This window comes from Esox lucius, chromosome 24, assembly GCF_011004845.1.
Source record: "Esox lucius isolate fEsoLuc1 chromosome 24, fEsoLuc1.pri, whole genome shotgun sequence".
NCBI lineage: Eukaryota > Metazoa > Chordata > Actinopteri > Esociformes > Esocidae > Esox > Esox lucius.
This window is the reverse complement of record NC_047592.1, coordinates 26,860,112-26,885,942: the sequence shown is the minus strand read 5'-3', so window position 1 is coordinate 26,885,942 and position 25,831 is coordinate 26,860,112. Positions and strand designations below refer to the sequence as shown.

General features: G+C 41.8%; 1 protein-coding gene across 1 annotated transcript in view; it reads left to right on the top strand.

Moving 5' to 3' along the window:
• Positions 1-25,831, top strand: part of si:dkey-183c6.8 (protein O-GlcNAcase) — a 61,430-nt gene that overhangs the window by 18,949 nt on the left and 16,650 nt on the right. Inside the window, exons 3-8 of the mRNA XM_020043082.2 lie at positions 22,479-22,576; positions 22,754-22,884; positions 23,388-23,559; positions 23,810-23,908; positions 25,094-25,208; positions 25,326-25,480. Coding sequence (XP_019898641.2) covers positions 22,479-22,576; positions 22,754-22,884; positions 23,388-23,559; positions 23,810-23,908; positions 25,094-25,208; positions 25,326-25,480 — 770 coding nt within the window. The remainder of the gene's footprint in view (positions 1-22,478; positions 22,577-22,753; positions 22,885-23,387; positions 23,560-23,809; positions 23,909-25,093; positions 25,209-25,325; positions 25,481-25,831) is intronic.

The window sequence follows — 25,831 nt, the reverse complement described above, 5'->3', positions numbered from 1 at the left end:
AAGGTCAGTTGGCCCCTTTGGGTAAACATTATTGCAGGAAGGATAAGGTGGGGGAAGATAGCATTTGACGTGTGTGATAGAACAAAGGGAAAGGTGTTTGATTGACATGAAACAGATGGCAGCATCTTACCACACCCCTTCTTCCTATGTAATAAATACTGTCGAAATGATGTTTTTATTTAGAAACTATCCACCGTTACTTTGTAACCTGTATACTTTCTCCTTGCAAGCAAGATTAAAACCGTTTATTGCGCAATTGATTTCTCCTGTCTTACCTACCATTTTCATAGAACTTTGGAATTTTAGAAATTGCCATCACAGTTACTAGATATTCAAATTATTTGCTTTTGTTTTTACAATATTGCTTTACTTTTGACGTTATATAATATCTAGCTAGGAAGTTACAATATGTTGTGGCCTGAAGACTGTAATGTAATCTAGACTGGATGTCCCTGGATAAACATGTAGCGAGGGACACATTCAATCAACCATGAGGTAAGAGGCCTTAGCTACTGAAAGTTCTAAAGAAAAGCCACTGCTAACGTTAAACCTCTCCAGCTTGAGTAGAATGTTTGATTTCTTATTGGTTCGAAATAATGAGTATACTTTGGTGGGGAACATGTGAAAATATAATGCATCTTAAGCAGAGAAACAGCCCTTTCAAATTGTATGTCATACAATAGCAACCCAGTCAGTGAACTGGTAATCGGTTAATGAATAATCCCTGGGGAAATGTGTATATTGGACAAAATCTAAAATAATTTTCCCCAAACAACTGCCATTTAAACACTATTAAACTGAGTCTTGCTTGTTTTGTAAGGTGAAAACATTTAAAATCAGCATAGAAATACATGATACTGTTACAAGTTACAGCCATTTTAGTGATTGATGGTATTTAACTAAAATTCTACAGAATATTTCATAATCAGACTTTCTGACTAAAACTAAACTGAACCTGTACACTGATTTACCAAAATATTATGACTACTGAGCAGGAGTAAAGACCAGAGAAACCACATTTTTATGGCCAGACGACTGAGTCAGAGCATCTGCAACGGCAAGGCTGGTAGTCCGAAGAGGGACAAACCACAAGCCGGCGACAGGGTGTTGGGCGCCCAATGATCATCAATGTGCGAGGGCAACAAAGGCTGTCCTGGCTGGTCTGAGCCGTCAGAAAGCAGTGTTGCCAACTTTTAGCGATTTTCAGACCCCCTTAGCGACTTTTTTTCAAAAAAGCGACTAGCGAAAAAATCTAGCGACTTTTTATGGTGTTATTGGAGACTTGTTCTTACTCTTCTCAACGAGCAGCGGGTGACGCCGTGGGCCCCTCTCCCATCTGAAAGCACTCACAGGCGGCTCAGTCCTGGCACAGCAGTTCCTCCGAGCTGCAGTCAGAGCAGGAGATGTTAACTCCTCTGCGTCCAGACTGAAAATGAATCGCGCATGCGCTCCGCCAGAGTGTCTCTTTTGGGTAACGGTCCCAAGCCCAGATAAAGGAGGAGGGTTGGTTTAAAAAAAAAAAGAATCGACAGAAGAAAGTTAATTTGTAGTTCTAAACATATTTAGGGGGTTTTTACTAACTTTTTGTCTCTCCTACGACGTTATTCCTCTCATACAGGCAGCGTCCATCTCGTGCAGTTGGTGCAGTTCTCTTAATCCATGACCATGATCATATCTCCCCTTGTGTGTTGCTCTTAAGCCTTTTGATTTTGACTTAAATAGAGCCTCCTTTTTTGATTTGTTCATAGTTTTTTTGCTCAGGTGATTATTTCTTGTACATGGACAACATTTGTAAATACGCATGTATATTCTTTTCCCCAACGAGAGTTTTATATGTTAAAAAAAAAAATCCATTCATGATGCTGATGGGAAATTATGCAAATTAGGTGATGATGTCATTTAGCGACTTCTAGCGACTTTTAGGACAGCCAATAGCAACTTTCCTTACTGAGGAGTTGGCAACACTGTCAGAAAGTCTATTGTGGCACGAGTCACAGAAAAATGTACTGATGGTTACAGGAGGAATGTGTCACAACCAGTGTTGGGGAAATCCTGCTAAAGTTAATGTTTCACCTACTAAAGCCATGCGTACATCTCCAAATAATGTCAAATTGATATGTAGCCTCGACTATCGATTTGTGCAGCGGAAAGCTGAGCTGCCATAATCAGGCTTGGAAAGCAGTTTCGGTAGTATTATTTACCTCGCTTATAACCAAACTTAATGGTTTGTTTTTTGAGGTGTGTTTATCAGTGTATAATGCTACAGCTGTTCTTCATTGTTCACTGCAATGGATCTATCTAGCGTTGAAGTCTGTATGTGAATAAGCTAGGCATGAAAATGTGGAGGCACTTGCAATACAAAATAATGTATTTATTTAAGAGATTCTTGCGAGAACTAGATCCAAATTTTGTTTCTTATTATGGTATATGATTACTTGAGATAATAGGATTGGTCACTCCTGCTGTATAATTATTAATAATGTAATATCCGGGTGACTGACACTGATTATGCAATACCTGACTATGTAAATACACAATAACCCATTAAATGTGTGCCTTCTGAGCAAAAGTGACTAACATGAATATAGAATCAAAGAATCAAAAGTAACCAAGTAACCATCGAAAGCACATACAATGACTGGACATTGGGACTGGACATTGGAGCAGTGGAAAAAGGTGGCCTGGTCTGATGAGTCCTGTTTTCTTTTACATCACGTGGACGGCCTGTGCATCTTTGCCATTTACCTGGGGAAATGATGGCACCAGGATGCACTGTGGGAAGACGACAAGCTGGTGGAGGGAGTGTGATGGTCTGGGAAATTTGACACATGCCACCTTCTTAAACATTGCATGGCAATGGTATTCCCTGATGGTAGTGACCTCTTTCTGCAGGATAATGCGCTCTGCCACACTGCACACATTGTTTGGGAATGGTTTGAGGAACATGAGTTGTCCTGGCCTCCAAATTCCCCAGATCTCTAGTCCAATCCATGGCAAATCCACCTTGCAATTTACAGGACTTGAAGGATCTGCTGCTAATGTCTTGGTGCCAGATACCACAGGTTCTGGCTTATCAGTGCATATCAAACATTAATCAGCACTAAATTCACTTTAAAATACAATTTGATCTTCCATGTTCTATCGAAAGAGTAAAACAAGTTATAATATTAATGAAATAATCCCTATTTTAGAATAAAAAGGTCAGTGGAATATATTGACTCAAACAAACCTATTGGAAACTTTGGAAATCATTGCGGTCAAAGCAGTATATTATAAATTAATCTTATATTAATTTATATGTAAAGGCATTTGATTTGAGGAATTTTGAAGGATGTATGTGATAAGGAAAAGGTACGAGTGAAAAACATTCAGGACAGTTTTATGGTGGAGGAGCAGCTCGGGCTTTTGGTGGAATAGAAAATGATCTTATGTAGCTGTGGAAGTAAAAGCAGTTTGTAAGAAGTAGTAATAGGAAGCAGGGCCAATGTGAAAGTAACAGTCCATCAGGAGGAGGAAAGAAGAGTAGAGGCGAGTGTGAAGTCTGTCTTGGATGGGGTGTTGGGAGTTCAGAGACTGATGCTGGGTAGCTGGCAGACCTATGGAGGGAAGGAAAACCAATGGACAGGCATCAGTTGGTGTGCCATTAAGCAAACTAGAAATCTGCAACCTATGCATCCCAGCTAGATCTTTTAATGCAAACTTAGATTTTATAATTTAAAAAACTGACTCAAACACATGAATCAGTAATAATATAAGGTCCTAAATTGTGTACTAGAGATTCCTTGGAGTGGGTCAAACTCCAAAGTGCTGTCAGGAGAGCAGAAACAGATGCCCAAGCCACCTCAGCTGACCCCTCTCGATGTGGAGGAGCAGCGGCTCTACTCCGAGCTCCTCCCGGGTGACCGAGCTTCTCACCCTATCTCTAAGGGAACGCCCAGCCACCCTGCGGAGAAAGCTCATTTCGGCCGCCTGTATCCGGGATCTTGTCCTTTCGGTCATGACCCAAAGCTCATGACCATAGGTGAGAGTAGGAACGTAGATTGACCGGTAAATCGAGAGCTTCGCCTTGCGGCTCAGCTCTTTCTTCACCACGACAGACCGATACATCGACCGCATTACTGCAGAAGCTGCACCGATCCGTCTGTCAATCTCCCGTTCCATCCTTCCCTCACTCGTGAACAAGACCCCTAGATACTTAAACTCCTCCACTTGAGGCAGGCACTCTCCACAAACCTGAAGTGAGTAAACAACCCTTTTCCGACTGAGGACCATGGCCTCAGATTTGGAGGTACTGATTCTCATCCCCACCGCTTCACACTCGGCTGCAAACCGTCCCAGCGCATGCTGAAGGTCCTGGTTTGAAGAGGCCAACACGACAACATCATCCGCAAAGAGCAGAGACGAAATCGTGTGGTCCCCAAACCTGACACCCTCCGGCCCCTGGCTGCGCCTAGAAATTCTGTCCATAAAAATTATGAACAGAACCGGTGACAAAGGGCAGCCCTGCCAGAGTCCAACATGCACTGGGAACAAGTCTGACTTACTGCCGGCAATGCGGACCAAGCTCCTGCTTCGGTCGTACAGGGACCTGACAGCCCTTAGCAAAGGACCCAGGACCCCATATTCCCGAAGCACTCTCCACAGGATGCCGCGAGGGACACAGTCGAATGCCTTCTCCAAATCCACAAAACACATGTGGATTGGTTGGGCAAACTCCCATGAACCCTCCAACACCCCGTAGAGGGTATAGAGCTGGTCCAGTGTTCCACGGCCCGGACGAAAACCACACTGTTCCTCCTGAATCCGAGGTTCTACTATCGGCCGTATTCTCCTCTCCAGAACCCTGGCATAGACTTTCCCGGGGAGGCTGAGAAGTGTGATCCCCCTGTAGTTGGAACACACCCTCCGGTCCCCCTTCTTAAAAAGAGGGACCACCACCCCGGTCTGCCATCCCAAAGGCACTGTCCCCGACCGCCACGCGATGTTGCACAGGCGTGTCAACCAAGACAGCCCCACAACATCCAGAGACTTGAGGTACTCAGGGCGGATCTCATCCACCCCCGGTGCCTTGCCACCGAGGAGTTTCTTGACCACCTCAGTGACTTCAGCCCGGGTGATGGACGAGTCCACCTCTGAGCCCTCATCCTCTGCTTCCTCAATGGAAGATGTGACGGCGGGATTGAGGAGATCCTCGAAGTACTCCTTCCACCGCCCGACGACATCCCCAGTTGAGGTCAACAGCTGGCCACCTCTACTGTAAACAGCGTTGGTAGGGCACTGTTTCCCTCTCCTGAGGCGCCGGACGGTTTGCCAGAATCTCTTCGAGGCCAGCCGATAGTCCTTCTCCATGGCCTCACCGAACTCCTCCCAGGCCCGAGTTTTTGCCTCCACAACCACCCGGGCTGCAGCCCGCTTGGCCTGTCGGTACCCGTCAGCTGCCTCAGGAGTCCCACAAGCCAACCAGGCCTGATAGGACTCCTTCTTCAGCTTGACGGCATCCCTTACTTCGGGGATTGCCGCCTCGACAGGCACCGGAGACCTTACGTCCACAGCTCCGAACGGCCGCTTCGACAATGGCGGTGGAGAACATGGTCCACTCGGACTCAATATCTCCAGCCTCCCTCGGGATCCAGGCGAAGCTCTGTCGGAGGTGGGAGTTAAAGATCTCTCTGACAGGAGACTCGGCCAGACGTTCCCAGCAGACCCTTACAGTACGCTTGGGCCTGCCGAGTCTGTCCAGCTTCCTCCCCCGCCATCGGATCCAGCTCACCACCAGGTGGTGATCAGTTGACAGCTCCGCCCCTCTCTTCACCCGAGTGTCCAAGACATACGGCCGCAGGTCAGATGAAACGACAACAAAGTCGATCATCGACCTGCGGCCTAGGGTGTCCTGGTGCCATGTGCACTGATGGACACCCTTATGCTTGAACATGGTGTTCGTTATGGACAAACTGTGACTAGCACAGAAGTCCAATAACTGAACACCACTCGGGTTCAGATCAGGGGGGCCGTTCCTCCCAATCACACCCCTCCAGGTGTCACTGTCGTTGCCCACGTGGGCGTTGAAGTCCCCCAGTAGAACGATAGAGTCCCCAGTTGGAGCACTTTCCAGCACCCCTCCCAGAGACTCCAAGAAGGTCGGGTACTCTGCACTGCCGTTCGGCCCATAGGCACAAACAACAGTGAGAGACCTATCCCCGACCCGAAGGCGCAGGGAAACGACCCTCTCGTTCACCGGGGTAAACTCCAACACATGACGGCAGAGCTGGGGAGCTATAAGCAAACCCACACCAGCCCGCCGCCTCTCACCATGGGCAACTCCAGAGTGGTGAAGAGTCCATCCTCTCTCAAGGAGTGTGGTTCCAGAGCCCAAGCCGTGAGTAGAGGTGATTCCGACTACCTCCAGTCGGAACCTCTCAACCTCACGCACTATCTCAGGCTCCTTCCCCGCCAGCGAGGTGACGTTCCACGTCCCTAGAGCTAGTTTCCGTGTCCAGGGATCGGGTTGCCTAGGCCCCTGCCTTCGACTGCCGCCTGATCCTCTACGCACCGACCCCTTATGGTCCCTCCTGTGGGTGGTGAGCCCACGGGAAGGCGGCCCCACGTCGCTCCTTCGGGCTATGCCCGGCCGGGCCCCATGGGGAAAGGCCCGGCCACCAGGCGCTCGCGTGCGAGCCCCAACCCCGGGCCTGGCTCCAGGGTCGGGCCCCGGCTGCGCCATACCGGGCGACGTCACGGAACTCAAATAATTATTCATCATTAAGGGGTGTTTTGAACCGCTCTTAGTCTGACCCGTCGCCTAGGACCTGTTTGCCTTGGGAGACCCTACCAGGGGCATATAGCCCCAGACAACATAGCTCCTAGGGTCACTCGGGTACTCAAACCCCTCCACCACGTTAAGGTGGCAGTTCATGGAGGAGGTCATAAATCTTGAATATCATCAAAAAGTGTATTTCAGTAATTCCATTCAAGAAGTGAAACTTGATATATTTCAAATGTTTAATTATTTTAATTTTGATGATTATAACTGACAACTAATGAAAACCCCAAATTCAGTATCTCAGAAAATTAGAATATTGTGAAAAGGTTCAATATTGAAGATACCTGGTAGCACACTCTAATCAGCTAATTAACCCAAAACACCTGCAAAGGCCTTTAAATGGTCTCTCAGTCTAGTTCTGTAGGCAACACAATCATGGGGAAGACCTTGCACAAGGAGGGCAAGACAGAAAAGGTCATAGCTAAAGAGGCTGGCTGTTCACAGAGCTCTGTGTCCAAGCACATTAATAGAGAGGCGAAGGGAAGGAAAAGATGGGGCAAAAAAAGTGTACAAGCAATAGGGATAACCGCACCCTGGAGAGGATTGTGAATCAAAACCCATTCAAAAATGGGACATATGCAAGATATCTTGCATATGCAAAACAGACATATGCAAGACATGGGTTTCAGCTGTCGCATTCCTTGTGTCAAGCCACTCTTGAACAAGACACAGCGTCAGAAGCGTCTCACCTGGGCTCAAGACAGAAAGGACTGGACTGCTGCTGAGTTATGTTCTCTGATGAAAGTACATTTTGCATTTCCTTTGAAAATCAAGGTCCCAGAGTCTGGAGGAAGAGAGGAGAGGCACAGAATCCACGTTGCTTGAAGTCCAGTGTAAAGTTTCCACAGTCAGTGATGGTTTGGGATTTCATTTTCCAATAGGACTTGGCACCTGCACACAGTGCCAAAGCTACCAGTACCTGGTTTAAGGACCATGGTATCCCTGTTCTTAATTGGCCAGCAAACTCGCCTGACCTTAACCCTATAGAAAATCTATGGGGTATTGTGAAGAGGAGGATGCGATACGCCAGACCCAACAATGCAGAAGAGCTGAAGGCCACTATCAGAGCAACCTGGGCTCTCATAACACCTGAGCAGTGTCACAGACTGATCGATTCCATGCCACGCCGCATTGCTGCAGAAATTCAGCCAAAAGGAGCCCCAACTAAGTATTGAGTGTTGTACGTGCTCATACTTTTCAGTTGGCCAAGATTTCTAAAAATCTTTTTTAATATTCAATTTTCAGAGATACTGAATTCGGGATTTTCATTAGTTGTCAGCTATAATCATCACAAATACAAGAAATAAACATTTGAAATACACTCACCTAAAGGATTATTAGGAACACCATACTAATACTGTCCCCTTTCGCCTTCAGAACTTCCTTAATTCTACGTGGCATTGATTCAACAAGGTGCTGAAAGCATTCTTTAGAAATGTTGGCCCATATTGATAGGATAGCATCTTGCAGTTGATGGAGATTTGTGGGATGCACATCCAGGGCATATATAATATAATGTACAAGTTTAATTTTTTGAATGGAATTACTGAAATAAATAAACGTTTTGATGATATTCTAATTTTATGACCAGCACCTGTATATAATTTGCCTGTCTCTGTCCTGTGTCTATTTGAGATATTTTATATTCTTTAATAGGACTTTAAGAAAGAGGCTAGGGAGACGGATGAAGGGCAGGCACTCGGCAATGCAGGGGCTCAAAACCTGTCACCAGGGAGATTGGCCCTCATTTATCAAAAGTGCGTACACCAAATTTCGAGCGTACACCTGGCGTACACCCAAAACCACGGTGACTTTGAGATTTATCAATATGGACATTGGCGTACGGCACTCTCAAACGCCAGCTCAGGAGGTGGTGTACACACGTTTTGAGTTAGTGCGGAAATGCGCAGAAAAAAAAATCCTAACGCACTGACAAACTAAAAGATATGATATATTATGACCCACTGTAAAAAAAACAACAACATAATAATTACAAACTTCACTGTTTATTTTTGTGCAACATGGACTTCAATGTTTAATTTGTGTTACTTTGCCAAAGCATTTGATTTATATGTATTCCTTCAGATGCGAGCCTGTGCACTTTACATGACGTTTCAGGGTTAGGCCCGGCAGTTGCGCACGGACTGGGTTCAGTAATAAAAGGCTTTTAATGACCAAAATATAATTCAGACTGACAAAATAATAATGACATTCTTCTTCTTTTAAATAATAATAATAATAATATAAATAATAATATAACGACATTCTTCTTCTAAATAACAATAAACGTCATTAATAATAAATATCATAAAATAATAAGACGAATATTACAAATTGTCATGCAATTATTAATGTGAATGAATGGTACTCCACATCACATCATCATCTTTTCCGCTTCTTCCGCTTTTTAAACTGCCCAATAAAACAATTGTATTTCTTTCTACCTCCCTGGTGATCGTCTCAATCTCCACGTTAGAGAAGTTTCTCTTTTTTGCCATCTTCCGTGTGTCCATGGCGTAAAATGAGGGCGTGGGGGAAACGGAGACTTGAATATATAGGGGCGTGTTATTCTAATGACGATCGTTTTCATCCGCGGCATTTATCAAGGGCAGGTATTGCGTACACCTGGATTTTAAAGGTACGCACAGCTTCATAAATCAGGTGGTGAGAGGAGTGTAAGCAAAATCTTACGCCAACATATACGCCCGTTTCTACGCAAGAATGATAAATGAGGGCCAATGTGCGGTCCGGAGTTGGGAGTTTAGACTGCTACACCAGATTCCAGCACGTGCCCTGTCTTATAATATTGTGCTTGGCTGAATTATAATGGTTTGTCCTGTGAGGATAAGTAGGCCTAATAGTATGAATCAGCCAAAGCCTTTACTGTACCATTTATCAATATCCTAATCTGCTATGAGTCATATATATCAATGACCTGTTCCTCTGCATACACCAGTAGGCAAGTGTCCTCACCTGTCACCTGTCCTCACCATACATCTCTTCATATAAACAATAAGAAATGAAATACATAGTTAAATTAGTCGCCTCATTTCATAAATCCATAGAACATTATCAGAAATTATCAGAAAAAAACTATTGTCTCATCTATCACATGGACATGTGGTGAATGGTAGATAAGTATCAATGAAAGACAATGAGACGTTCCTGCTCAATGACTTTTTTACTACTCGTGAGTTGGACTTTTTGTTTTTGACAGAGACCTGGCTCCATGCTGGTGAGTTTACTCCTCCCTCAGAACTTCTTCCTGTCATGGTGCGGTGAGCAGCAGCGCCACCGTGCCATATTTTCACAAGTTCCCATATTCTCACGAACACATCCCGGACTGTCACATGTTTTCAATCCTTCACACCAGGTCCCAATTTGAATCGTTTATGTGTATATATGTTTCCCCTCTGCTCCCCACATTGTGGCTCATTGTTCTTGTCGTGTTTGGAGCCGTTGTTTGTAAGTACTTGTTCCATTGCATATTGTCGTTTTTGCTGCTTTAGTCAGCCCTTTGCTTTTGTGTGTTTTGTGCTCGGTGTTTGTTTATTTCTTGTCTATTAAAGACTCCACACCGACTACACCTGCCTGCACCTGGTTCCTTGCTCTCGCAACACATCACTACACCACCTATTGTGACACTTCCTCCGGAGTGTAATTTCCTCAGCAGCCCTAGGACTACTGGCAGGGGTGGAGGGCTAGCGTCTGTATTCAATTTTACTTTCAAATGCCGGAAGACTCCTTCTGACAGTTTCGTTAGTTTTGAACTGCAACTGTTTGAGTTCAACCATCCTTTTCCCATACTGTGCACAGTGGTGTATCGTCCACCTAAAGTAAATAAGGTTTTTTTGATGGATTTGCTGACTTTTTGGCGGCGATTATGTTGGATTACAATCGTTTGTTAATTGTTGGTGATTTTAACATACGTTTGCTGTGAAATTAGGCCTTTGGTCAAGGGTTTTATGAGTCTTGTAGACTCCTTCAATCTCGTTCAGTCAGTGACTAGTCTGACACATGGATATGGGCACACACTGGACCTTGTGTTGTCTTATGGTTTATGCATCCACGTCACTGAAATTTGTGATATTTGTATATCAGATCACCTGCCTGTTTTGTTTACTGTCACAGTTCCCTGCTCTAAGGCTGAAAATTGTGTTCCTGCACATAAATTACATGTGATTAACCCCTTAACTTCATTGCATTTTTCTAATGCTTTTAACAAGTCTATCTTGTGTAATCTAGATGACAGCTATGCTCTTAGCGCTGATGATTTTACTACTCTCATGCATTCCACTTGCACTGATATCTTAGACTCTGTGCGCCGTTTAAATCTAAATACGCTAAGCCAGCTTTAGAGCCTTGGATAGTACCCGTACTCTCAGACAGCCACTTAGACGAGCTGAAAGAAAATGGAAGAAGAATAAACTCCAATTTTCCCCTAGGAATGCTATGTGACTGCTGTACTAACTATCAGAGATGTTAAAGCTGCAAAAGCACAATTTATATCAAACCTTGTTTTTAACAATAATCATAGGCCTCAGGTTCTCTTCAACTCTCTTAACTCTCTGATAAACCCCAGTAGCGTGGCTTGTATTGTTCCATCAGCCAAACTGTGTGAGGATTTAAAAAAAACAATTATTGGAAAGATTGCTGCTCTAAAAAAAATTATTCTGCTCCCTTTCCTTTTTCAGCTGTCTTCGATCAGTTTAAGCCTGTATCACTCATCATTAACAAAGGTAGTTCGTACCATGCGCCCCACAAACTGTCCCCTGGATTCCATTCCCTCGCGTCTTTTAAAATGTTTTTGATACGGTTGGGCCCAGTAGTATTAATATTCGGATTTATACTTGCCTTATTTCTGGGTGTGTTCCAGCTGCGTTTAAACATGCTGTAGTACAACCTCTTATTAAAAAAATAAACCTTGATCCTAATGTTCTTTCAAATTTTAGGCCCATCTCTAAGCTACTTTTTCTCTCTAAAATACTAGAGAGAGTAGTTCTTAACCAATTGACTATGTTTTTAGAAAATCATGATATACAGGAAAAGTTTCAGTCTGGCTTCAAGCCACGTCATACTACTGAAACGGCACTCTTAAGAGTTTTTAATGATCTCCTTGAAAACATTGACTCAGGGAGCCCTGCTATTCTGGTGCTTCTGGACCTGTCTGCACCCTTTGACACAGTGGATTATTCTCTTGAAACGCCTTGAAGAGTCCATTGGCATCAAAGGAACTGTCATGAAATTGTTTGAGTCATACCTGACTGATGGGAGTTTTTCGGTCCACCTAGCCGAATTTTCATCTCTCCTCTCACTTGTGGGGTCCCCCATGGCTCCATTTTAGGTCCCATCCATTTCTCACTATATATGTTGCCCTTGGGGTTGTTAGATTCTGTACATTTTTAATCCATGAATACAATTAATGCAACAGGGAGAGCCATCTTTATTCAGTTACAATGTTAACCTTCCTTCTTTCATTTTTCTCTCTCCTTTTTCTCGCCAATGATAACAAAGTGAACACAGTCTTTTATGCCCCAGCACATCCCCTCCAATATCTGGCTGTCTTCCAATCACATACGTGTATTCTGTATCCTAACCTTACATGGCCTAATAGTGTCCCCTCTTAAGTTTCTTGGCTTCACAGCTTATCAAGTTGTGTGGGGCCCCTCAGTAGTAGATACCAACTGCTTGCGATACGGTACCTCATATAGCACAAGATAACGAACCACTCTTCTAACAAGAGAATAGAACTAAAATACATACATATCATCAGGTAAAGACAGGTTTCCTCACAATACTGTCTATGACAGTCACATGGAAAACTCCTATCAGGAGGTATGGACAGAATGTGTCGAACCCATCAGAAATGGGGCATCACATTTCCTACCTATTGTCCTTCATACAGAGATCTTTAATACTCACATTCATTTTGTAATTCAGTAAATTTTCATGCCCAATATCTATCAGGGTAAATTTTTAAGAAACACTATCTCCTTTCATTGCTTTGCCGACAATGTACAAATATACACTCACCTAAAGGATTATTAGGAACACCTCTTCAATTTCTCATTAATGCAATTATCTAATCAACCAATCACATGGCAGTTGCTTCAATGCATTTAGGGGTGTGGTCCTGGTCAAGACAATCTCCTGAACTCCATACTGAATGTCAGAATGGGAAAGAAAGGTGATTTAAGCAATTTTGAGCGTGGCATGGTTGTTGGTGCCAGACGGGCCGGTCTGAGCATTTCACAATCTGCTCAGTTACTGGGATTTTCATACACAACCATTTCTAGGGTTTACAAAGAATGGTGTGAAAAGGGAAAAACATCCAGTATGCGGCAGTCCTGTGGGCGAAAATGCCTTCTTGATGCTAGAGGTCAGAGGAGAATGGGCCGGCTGATTCAAGCAACTTTGACTGAAATAACCACTCGTTACAACCGAGGTATGCAGCAAAGCATTTGTGAAGCCTGGAAGAATGTTGCCTGGTCTGATGAGTCTCGATTTCTTTTGAGACATTCAGATGGTAGAGTCAGAATTTGGCGTAAACAGAATGAGAACATGGATCCATCAAAGCCTTGTTACCACTGTGCAGGCTGGTGGTGGTGGTGTAATGGTGTGGGGGATGTTTTCTTGGCACACTTTAGGCCCCTTAGTGCCAACTTTAGGCCCCTTAGTAGACCGTTTGTTAAGAATCTCGGTTTTATCTTTGATAGCTCCTTGAAACTCGATATGCAAATTAATCTAGTAGTGAAACTACTAGCTTCTTTCAGCAAAGACTTTTGGCAAAGGCTATGGTCTATCTTCCTCCGAGGTATTTTCAGAAATGTATTCATGCATTTATTACGTCTTGGCTGGATTAATGTAATTTTTTTGTACCTGGGGGTAGATTAGAAAACCTTAAATCGTCTCCAGTTAGTAAAAAATGCTACCGCTCGACTTTTAACTAGTATAAGAAAATGGGAGCACATAACACCAATTTTGGCCTACCTCCTTCCTGTTAGTTTCAGGATTGATTTTAAGATTTTAATTCTTGTCTTTAAAGTCTTAAATGGATTGGCAGCTTTATATCTGTCTGAACTTTTACATCGTCATTCTCCAGTCCAAGCACTGAGGTCAGCTAGCCAGTTACTTCTAGTTGTCCCAAAAGCCAGGCTAAAAACTAGAGGGGATCGAGCTTTCGCGGTGGGTGGTCCCATCCTCTGGAATAGCGTACAGCTGCATATTCGAAATCCCCAGACTATACACACTTTTAAGTCACTGCTAAAGAGGGACCTTTTTACTCTGGTTTTTAATCTTAGCTGAGTTGGCATTAAATGTCTGTGCTGATATTTTGTCTGTGTCTTATGTGTATCTACGTAATTTCTTACCTGTAAATTTCATATATTTTGTATACTTAGTTATTTTTTTCTGTACAGGACTTTGGTCAACGACAGCTGTTTTAAATGTGCTTTTTAAAATAAAGTTGACATTGACAAAAAGGATAATAAGCATTCCTATTGGCAAAATGTGGATTAGTAATAGTAATTGTTAGAAATCAGCCGTTTCGTAAAGTGGCTGAAATAAGGATAACCCGTTGTCAAGGGAGACAGTAATTCAATTAATTATTGCAGCATTAGATAGTCTTGTTCATGAGGTTACAGACCTGGTCTTCCTTACACAACCTCAATCTCATTTCACTCAATCTTATCTCACTGTAATGTTGGTTACAAGCTGATATATACATTGAAGGGTGTGTTTACCTAGCAAAGATCAGGTTTCTTAGACAGTAACTCCCATGCCAAATGGTCAATGTAAAACATTCCTGTGGTTAGTAGAGCACAACCTACAGAGTGAATCTAAACAGAAAGGTTTCTGTTCTCATTATCTAGGCACATCCACTTCCAATGCAACGTACATTCACATTGTAATTGTTAATGCTCAGATTCCACACTACCCCCTATCAAACATTTAAGAAAAGCATTGATAACATTGAAAAACATTACAAGTACAAATAATGACAAGAAAAGGCCCATACACACATGTTACAAATGACTAAGACGAAACAACCAAAGGAGTATCTGACCAATCTGGTCTTATTGTTCCTCAAATGAAAATGTGATACTAATACTATTAGTGTTAACGTTCTTCAGCAGAAAACCAGACTCAACATGACATCATAATTAAAACATTTCCCCCAAGTCCACTGAACAATCAAAACACCCCTTGTCCGTATCATGATCCATGCTACAATATCACACAAAAGACTTATGCATATCCTATTGTACCTCTGAAAGATTCTACCTTTTAATATAGGAAAAACATGTACCTTTGACAGGGACCACCTATAATAGGGAACAATTCACTTTCCAAACATACCATGATAGCCGTCATAATGTAGATCATTAAGCATCATCACAATTACGCACAAGTCCAATACTGGGACTGTCATCATACAGAGTTTCCCACCTGAGAGAAACAAACCTTCACACATATTAAATCACCATATCAGTTCATTTAGGAATATCTTAGATTGTAAGGAAAGAAGTTAGTTTCCAATCAAGTGTCCTTTAGTTCCTGTCTTCAGTTCTTTGTCTTGCATCAGTAATGAAAGTTCCTATATCAGTTATTGCAGTCAGTATGATGTGGACCCAGCAAATTACCTGGTTGTCCTAACAAGTCAGTGTAGGTGTATAATGGAACATTGAGTGTCCAACACTTCACTTATTCAAGATTAACACCACATCAGTGTCTTCCACTGTGTTGGGACTATGTGACCTGCCCAGTCAACTGGCCTGTGGTTCTCTGACCTGTAGTATGTGGAGTCCTTTAGGACTCAGATGGGTTCTCCTCTCATTTCGCTGTCAATGATTCATCTAGAAATGTGATCTGACCCTGGCATGGTCCTGCCATGTGAGTGGTCAGGAAAATTTGGAACATAAAGTTCCTTTTCCATCCAGAACTGGCTTGGTTGATGTTTGGTTCCTTGTGCTATATTATTGCCCTATAGCAACTAGCAGTGGAATAAGATTGTCAGACTTGACTGTGCTTAGCCAAATCTGAAATGGTTAGATCTATGCTATTCAACCATTAAATGTTAGACATTACATCAAACAAAAAAAAAAAAGCTCAACGCCATCCTGAACCCGCACTGGCCATCTTTTCAGGACTGACATGAATAATTGGTAGTGATGGATCTATAATCCATTCGATAAGGTGTTGTGTATGTTCATCAATACAAAGTGAACATGTTAAAAAACACAAACATTCACTAACACCATCAAAGACATCAATGTGCAATACAGTCGCTTGTGCAAAGGAATTATAAACCATATAACCTATTAACAAATGTGTCTAACATAGCTAAACAGCTCTTAAATTTGACTTCACACAGGTCTGGGAAATTGGCTATCATGCATTTATAATATCCTTTAATTTATTGGCACATGCCAGACCAAAAATTGTTTTGCCCTCTAGGGGATAAGCAGCACAACTAAATTATAGGAGTGAAAAACTCCAGCCCATGTTTGCAGTGGTTTACCTAGTGCAACCACCAGGGCAATTGTATTAGTATAGCTACAGCACACAAATTTTGCATTTTTACAGGACAATGGCCAAACTACCTCATGGCATACAAACCGTGTCTTGATTAACCTCCTACATTTTAGGGAATTCACAAACATAGATTCATTTTTAGTCCAAATAGTGGCGGTCAGCCAAACCCTAAATCACAACTTTAATGCATTTTCTTTGACCACATCTGTGGTTCAATTGATTCTTCTATCAGCAAAAATTGGGAATGACTTTAGGTCTCTACCCACACTTCAGTTGGTTTCAAAACCATACATTTCAACATTAAAGCGATTGAGAGGAAAATATATTTTGCTTTCACTTGATGTTTGATTATCCCAAAACGGAATATGCTTTTGTTGGTAAAATTAGCACAGATGAGACCAGTCTCAACACTAAAATGTAACCCTCAGTAATAGGCTTCTCTGATGTAATGGGAAAGGTTGGTAAGGGCCATCCCAAGTTGTTCCGCCCCTCTTCCTGAAGCCCTATGCTTCACTTACCTATGTCGAACCAATAAAAAGGCCAAATGTTTTGTTTGAAGTAGGTTACATTTATATTCTCACACATAAAAAATCTGACATGGGCCTCAGACTGTCTGTGGCAAGATATGTTAGATTTCTCAACTTGGCATATATCCTTTGTTAACTGAAGATTTTTGATTCAGTGTCCAACCCATCTAATATTTTTGTGGTTTGTAAAAATGTGCTTATCTTTATCTACACAGCAACTCAACATTAGGGTGGAAATTAAGAAAACTCTTAAGAATGGTAATGTAGACCGAAAATAGATGTATGACGACACTAAAATCAAGGTACAATAATTAATCCAAAGGACACTGTGACGGCAATTCCATCGATCAGAACTCTTAAAGGAGGAAGTACAGAGACAAAATTCTCTAAGCACAAGTTAACCATTTTAATATTATTTGCAAATAAGAGAGACTCGTCAAATGCTTACCAACATAATTGTCCGAGGAGTCTCTGACTCCATACATGCACAATCCATATTTATTACAGTGAAAAGGGGTGTGGTAAGTTGTTGCCCATCTGTCTTGTGTCACAAAGGCTTTACCCAAAGGGCGGGCTGTCCCCCCACCTTATCCTTCCTGCCATAATGTTTACTGTTGTGTTTACCTAAAGGGGCCAACTGATCTTTCTTCCCCCCAAGGACCACATTCCTAAGGAACAGAGAATTGACACCCTTCTTTGTCTAGGCAGGAGGACATGGCCCAAATACCTAATAATCCTCTGATATTATACAGATGGGTGTCTGTGATGGAAATTCCAATGTATCGACAATCGGAGTAAGGAACACAGAGACAAAGTTCTCTTTGTACATTCTGACAGTTTTATTAACTATTTATGCACATATGAGAGACACGTCAACCGCTTACACACACATAATCGTTTGAGGAGTCTCTGACTCAATATAGCTCATTCAACCGTATATATCACATAGAAAAAGGGGTGTGGTAAGATGCTGCCATTGGTCTTGTCACAAGAGTTTACCCAAAGGGCGGGCTGTCCCCCCACCTTATCCTTCTCAACTCCTGAGGAGACACAATGTCTGGATAGTCAACAGAGACACTAAAGGGTTATACAGATTTACGAGTACCCCTCTAATCCACCCGTGCCGGTCAAGGATGTCTCCTATTCAAACACCAGACCCCTCTCGGTATCTTTAACTAGTAACCCATTCATACATGTATATGACGACAAAGAATACATCCTTCTTCTAGGCAGGAGGACATGGCCCAAATACCTAATACTCCTCTGATATTATACAGACGTGTGTCACAATCAAAGTACAGATTTACATAGAAAAGACAGACATTTCTTTACTTAGAAAGACAGACATTTCTCAAATGCACCTTAGTTCAAAATTTCCATAACAGTGTCACAATACCAGCCAATGGAAAGACACATTTCTCAAATGCACCTTAATTCAAAGTTTACATAACACAACTCGGGCTGCGACATTTACCTTTTCAAGTAAGCCCAATTTCAAAGCATTGTCCAGATGACTCCCGGTGCTCTCATGTTTTGCAATCCTCTCAGAATGATGTTTAAAATATTTGTAACCCATTGTTAGAAATCGGCGGTTTCGTATAGTGGTCAAATAATGTAGAACCCATGTCAAATCGAGGGAGAAATTCGTTCACGTTTATTGGAAAATTGCAGCACAGATGTCATTCGGTGAACGTTCCATTACCTGCTCACTGTAATGTTGGTTACCAGCTAGCCTATACATTAAGGGCATTTCTAACTAAGACCATGTCTTTAGAAGTCAACCCCCATGCCATATGACCATCGTAAACATTCCTACACAGAGATAAACAGTGAGGTTTCTGTTTTTCTCATTATCTAGGCACATGCACTTCCAATGAAATGTACATTCATATTTTAATTGTTAATGCTCAGATTCCACACCATCCTCGACTAAGTACCATCTCTACCAAATAGCAGACATGGAAAACAGAAGTGTTTTCTTTTGTATGCTAACTGTTAGCCACTTTTTCTTCAAAAACCACTCCACATTAAACCCGCAGTTACTTTTACCAGCAGTTGATGACAATATCCCGTGGCTGATGGGCACCAAGTCTCTTTACTTCAAGTTTCTCTTTTCAAACCGGTGCTCGAGTATGAAATCTACTTTATTATTTTCTCAAGTTATCTGGCGTTTGTGAAGCTAACAAGCTAGCTAAGACAATCTACCCTACTCGCTCTTCTTGCCGACTAATGTTGGCGCCAGACAGACATACAGCCAATCAGGTTTGAAATACGAAATGACGCTGTAGTGGGGCTACCGGCTGTCAGCCCCACTTGGCATCAAATCTGTGTGATCTACATTGATCACACTAACATTCTGAGCAGGCATATTAATATTTTCACATGTACAAGGTACATTGCTTTGTGAGAGAGGGGCTAGCCCCACATTCACGCTTAGCCTATGGCCTACTACTGTGATCTTGAATCGGCAGAACACTGTCTGAAGCAGCAAGGCAGAGACCAATGAACATGAAATAAAATCCTAACACAAATGATATGCAATTTAGGAAGATGCTATATTCATAGATTGGAAGTAATCTTCGCGAAATAAAAATGTGTGCCCCACCTGCCCCTAATAACCAGTCGCCCCTGTACCTAGCAAAGATCAAGTTTCCAAGACAGTAACCCTCATGCCAAATGGTCAATGTAAACATTTCTGTGGTTATCAGAGCGCAACCGACTGAGAGAATCTAAACAGAGAGGTTTCTGTTGTTCTCATTATCTAGGTAACAATCCAGTATAAACCAAACTTGAGATTCAATATGTCAGTAGCTGTTGCTGAGTTTTAGCTAAATATATTTGACTTTGATAGTTAGTTTGGTATAAACAGAAACGAAAATGAAACGAAATGTACATCATACTGACACAATTACATGATACTCACCTTATTTCACCAATTTGAAATGGAAAAACGTTTTAGGCAACATTTACTCGCAAGCTATCACTGGTAGAAACTTAAATAGAATGCGAATTCTCTCCTCTCTGTTTGCTTGCTCGTATTTAGCTTTCTGTTACAGCATCTAACTGGCTAGTTTTAGTGTATTTACTTGCTCATACTGGTAATTAAATGTTTTCTGCTATTTTCACTAGTGAAAAGGGAAAATTTGGAAATTCCACATATGAATCAATAAATACAGTTCCGGAAAAAATTAAGAGACCACTGCACCTTTTTCTTTCCTTTCCAAAAAAGTTGAAAAGGAATGTTTTGAGTGAGGAACAGAAGCGTTAAATTTGCAGTGTTCTCTTAATTTTAAGAGAACCTTTTTTGTCAGGATTGACTACTTGGAGAAGGAATACCAAAATATTTTCACATAGTTTATGGTCTTAATGTACTCTGAAATTAAAACATAGAACTAATATACAATTGGAAACATGAAAGAAATCATGGACTTTATGGAATTCATGGAATTTTTTGACTCGTCCAATTAGCCATCTTTTGCAGACATTACAGCTGAACACACTTGTGGTATTCTTTATACAATGGAAATCAAATAATGTTTAGAAAGTTCTTTCCAACACTTCCAGAAGTTCCCACCAATGTGTTGCACTTGTAGGTAGTTTTGCTTTCACCCTTCTGACCAGTTCTTCCCAATGCAGCTTGATGGGGTTTAAGTCTGGAGTCTGTGCTGGCCATTCCACTATTTGAATCCTACTGTCTTGTTCTTTTGTTCTACTGTATTTCTGACGTAGCCTGAAGGTATGTTTTGGGTTATTGTCTTGCTGTAGAATGAACCCTTGACCAACTAAGGCGTATACCAGAGGGTATTTCATGGCGCTTCCAAATGCTGTGGTAGCCGTTTTGGTTCCCGGGTGCCACTCACACTGTGCAAGTTGCCGACTTTGGATCCAGCAAAAGAGCCCTAGGCCATAACTCTTCCTCCTCTTATGTTTGACAGTTGGTGTCACACACTGAGGAACCACCACTTCACCTACTCGCTGGCGTAAGAAAACACTATATGATGAACCAAAGTATATTTTGATTTATTGGTCCACAAGAACTTCTTCCAGCCTAGCCCACTAATGGTCCTTCATGGCCCCTGATGGTCCTTCATGGTCTTATTTTGACATCTTAGAAATTGCTTTCTTACTGCCATTCGACCTGTCAAACCTGCAGCTCAAAGTCTTCATGTGAGAGTTTCCTCCAGTTTCCATTTACTTTTTGTTGGTGTAAGAAACTACTGACTGAAACTTTGGCCTTCTTTGCAATTTCTCTAAAGGAAATACCTAGACTTTTAAGGGTTATAATGGTCTGTCTGTCTTCCTTTGTAAATTGCCTTTTTCCCACCATGATGATAGCAATATGCTACTTCCGGCAGTACAATGTTGACCAAATGCTTGAGGGTGTAGAACAACAGTGTGTTCCAACATTGCTTTTATACAGACTGAAGGTTTGTAAGTAATCAACAGAAATCGGGACACCCGTAGGAATTTATTTGATTAACTTTCAAGGATTTATTTACTTCTATTGCTATACAGCAGCTGTAATTTGTTAGCCCTTGACTTTTTCTCTAAAAAATGCTTTTTTGTATCTCTGAAACATACATAATCTTTCAGTGTTAGGTAACCTTAACTTTTTTTAACCTCTGGCAGTTTACCCTTTGTAACATTTCAGGTTATTCACTGGACTTGAACTGCATACATTTCAATAAAAACTATATTGGAGGTGTATATATCAATAGTAATTACCTTTCTTAATACAATATGTACTGACACCAATCTGCAATCTGTCACCATGGGTAGCGTATGCCCATTAGGCTGTTTCAACGGCCAAAATATATGCCATACCCAGCCTCATTACTGCTTAAGCCAGCTTCTGATAAATATTGTTGTAAACAAATAAATAACCAATTCATATGTAACATTATGAAAATAGCAGATTGCTATCTTTAACAGCTCAGAATTGCTAATGAATGTGCATTTCACACCTGCATGACCATCTTAACAACAGCCAAAAATAGCTGAAAGAGCTCTGAAAGAGGGAGAGTGAGATGTCATAATACTATGTTCTATAAATATTGCAGGCAGTCAGATTTCCAGAAACTGAAATGAACACTGAATCAATAACAATAAATAGCTCTCTCTCTCTCTGTTACTTTCTCTCTATTCAATTTAATGTTAAGGTTTTCACTGACATTTCTTTACATTGCCAAAGTGGTAAGTCAGAATGCTGTAAAAAAAAATTTACAAATAAAAAGAAGTAACAGTACACATATGTTGTAAAATGATGTTAGGAAGTGCAGCTCCGATTTCCACCTCATTTTATGTGCATTGTGCAGTCTTCTCCCAAGAGCCAGATCTTGCTCAAGGAGTATGCACCAAGTTAGTGTTTTTTATTTGGGAGGATTTATTTATGGTTAGTCCTAATTCTGCTCTGCATTTGTTATTTGGGGTTTGGTGTACTTTTGGAATACCTTTGCTCAATTCTGCATGTAGTCTAAATTCTCTCTCTCCCTCTCATTTACTCCCACCCTCTCACAGTTGTTCTCCCTCTCTGTTTCTATCTTTCCCTGTCTCTTCTCTCTTTCTCCACCCTTCTCTATCTTTCCTCTCTCTGTCAGGATGCAGAGATGGGGATTGAACACCTATCTGTATGGTCCCAAAGACGATCTGAAACACAGACTACTCTGGAGAGAGGTCTACTCCCCTGAGGAAGAGAGTAAAGGATCTCTCCCTTTGCCAGTCTCTCTCATTATCCCATCATCTTAACTTTTTCTATCTTTCCTTCACCCACCACCTCTCTCCTTTCTCTCCTAACTGACTTTTTCACCATCTCACCATTTTTTCATGTCTCTTACATCTGCTTTTAATGTTTGTTTTTATCTGTCCTCTCCAGGTCAGTTGAGTACTCTGATAGTGGAGTCAGAAAAGAGAGGTGTAAGGTTTGTCTACTCTCTCTCTCCCGGTCAGGACATTGTCTTCTCATCTCCTTGTGATATTAAGTTGCTTAAACGAAAGCTACAACAGGTACACAAACACACATCTAACTAAGCAATATCTAAATTGGGACATAAAATATTGTCAAGTCTTATTTTTACTAACGTTAACTCCAAAAACTCAGCCTTAAGCCTAACAATGAACCCTGAACCTAGCATGTAACCCAAACTTATTGTAACCAAAAATGCATTATTCAAAATTAATTTTGTCCTCATAATATGGTAAAAACTGTTCATACATGCAGTTCCGGAAAGTCAAAAAGGTTTTGAGTGAGGAACAGAAGGGTTTAAATTAAGAGACCACTGCACTTTTTTCTTTCCTGTCCAATAAAGTTGAAAAAGAAAGTTTTGAGTGAGGAACAGAAGCGTTCAATTTGCAGTGGTCTCTTAATTTTAACCTTTCTGTTCCTCACTCAAAACCTTTTTGACTTTTTTGGAAAGGAAAGAAAAAGGTGCAGTGGTCTCTTATTTTTTTACCGAGCTATATATGCACACACACCAAGACTTCTGCCTGCCACTCTCTCCTCTCTGCAGGTGTCTGAATTGGGTTGCCAGGCGTTTGCAATCCTGTTTGATGACATTGACCACTCCTTGTGTCAGGCTGACAGCCAAGCCTACTCCTCTTTCGCTCATGCCCAGGTGTCAGTTGCCAATGATATCTACCAATTCCTGGGGGAACCGCCTGTCTTCCTGTTCTGTCCAACAGGTATTTTAAAGATTTCTATTAGACTAATCTATCAATATCTGTCTCACACTCCTTTATTTACCCTCACCCCTCTCTTTCGGTTAAAGATCTGTCACAAGATCTGTCCCTGGAAAATGATAATTTTCTATTTCTGGAGGGATTTACTGTTAGAACGTAGCTCTGGCATTAGTGCTGTAGCAGGTCCAGTCTCTCAGTGCTCTGGGGGATTTCAGTCTCCCCATTGCTTTCTTTCTCTCCTCCATTTGTCTAGAGTACTGTGGATCTTTATGTTCTCCCAGTGTGTCTAAGTCTCCGTATCTTATGACTGTCGGAGAAGACCTGCTGCCTAACATCTCTGTCATATGGACCGGTGAGAGACACCTGACAACACTACAAAACTACACAGCACCATCAAAATTACACAACTTAAAAACATGAACAGCTACACAACTGCTGTAACATGTCTTTAATTTCCACCAGTGATATACACAACATATAGACAACAGCAACACAACTACTAAACACAACAACACCACACTTAAAACAACTACAGAGCTTAGATCTCAGCAATGTGGACCGGTGAGACGCGGCTAACCCAACTATAGCAGGTCTACAAAACACAGCATACAGTGAACAGCCAAAGCACTTCTGTTTTTCATCCTATCTTTTTGATAAGGGAAAAGGACCTGAGACAGAAAGTAAGTGGAGTTAACTTCCAGGTAAGAGAAAATACTTGTTTTTTTTTTTGGACCCTCGAGAATGTGATGGTAATTATCGATCAGAACTCTTTTAGAAGGAAGTACAGAGACGAAATTCTCTGGGCACAATTAACAGTTTTATTAATATTTGCAAATATGAGAGACGCGTCAAACGCTTACATACATAATCATCCGAAGAGTCTCTAACTCGATACATGTCATTTCAACAGTATATAAGGGAGGAAAAGGGGTGTGGTAAGATGCTGCCCATCTGTCTCATGTCAATAAGACACATTCCCTTTGTCCTATCCTCCCCCACCTTATCCTTCCTCCCATAATGTTTACTGTTGTTTTTACCTAAAGATCCAACTGATCTTACTTCCCCCCCAAGGACCACATTCCTGAGGATCAAAAGACTGACACCCTTCTTCTAGGCAGGAGGACATGGCCCAAATACCTAATAATCCTCTGATATTATAGGATTATCACAATCAAAGTAAAGATTTACATACCAGCCAATGGAAAGACAGACATTTCTCCAATGCACCTTAGTTAAAAAGTTCCATAACACGAACCAGAGATGAATAACCCTAGCTTATTGACAGACAAAGCTTTCATCTCAATGATGTGGACTGGTGGAACACACACAGACACCATAACCAACTACATACAAGAAAATATAACAACAAACACAGCCACAAAAACCAGCTCAACAACAAACACCTTATGACAATACACAGCTTAAATTTTAGTCCCATGGACCAGTGAGACACACACACACCACTAAAAGAACACCACACCAACACACCTTTCATATATAATATTATCATAGCCCATTTTGCATCTTTCCTATCCAGGTAATAAGGTGATCTCTAGAGAGCTGAGTGTAGAGGGTCTGTCTGAGGTAGAATCTGTCCTACAGCGCCCCCCTGTGGTTTGGGACAACCTACATGCAAACGACTATGACTCAAGGTAAGAGAAGAAAATGGATAAGAGGAGACTGTGTGAATAATATTTTTTGATATTTAGTTAATTAGTTTAAAGGGTTAGGATCATTTTCCCAGTTCAAATTCCTTATTCTGCTTCCAGGCGCCTGTTTCTGGGCCCTTTCAAGGGTCGCGAACCCCAGCTGGTCACCCACCTTCGCGGCCTGCTGCTCAACCCAAACTGCGAGTTTGAGGCCAACTACATTCCCCTGCACACACTGGGAACCTGGTTCCGCACTGGGAGGAAGGAGAGGAATGGTGACAGAACAAGGGAGGGAAGTGGGAGTGAGGGGGTTAGAAGAAGGGGGAGAAAAGTGTTAAGGGAGAAAAAGTTCCACTCTGGGACGAGGGAGGAAAGGGGCAGAGTAAGGTGATGAGAGAGCGAGGTAGAGGCAGAAAGGATGAATGTTAAGGCCAGTCATGGGAGAATCTTGATTGCGTTTTCTTGATTTGTTACATCAACTCTCCTCAACTCCTTTTCAAAACCCAATAAATGGAAATGTCAGAGGTACTTGCCCCTAGTGCAGTAAAGGGGACACTGCCCTGTGTGGAGTGTTTAATGACCCATCTTTTGGAAGGGTCATTAAACAGGTGTCTTTTCCCTCAATG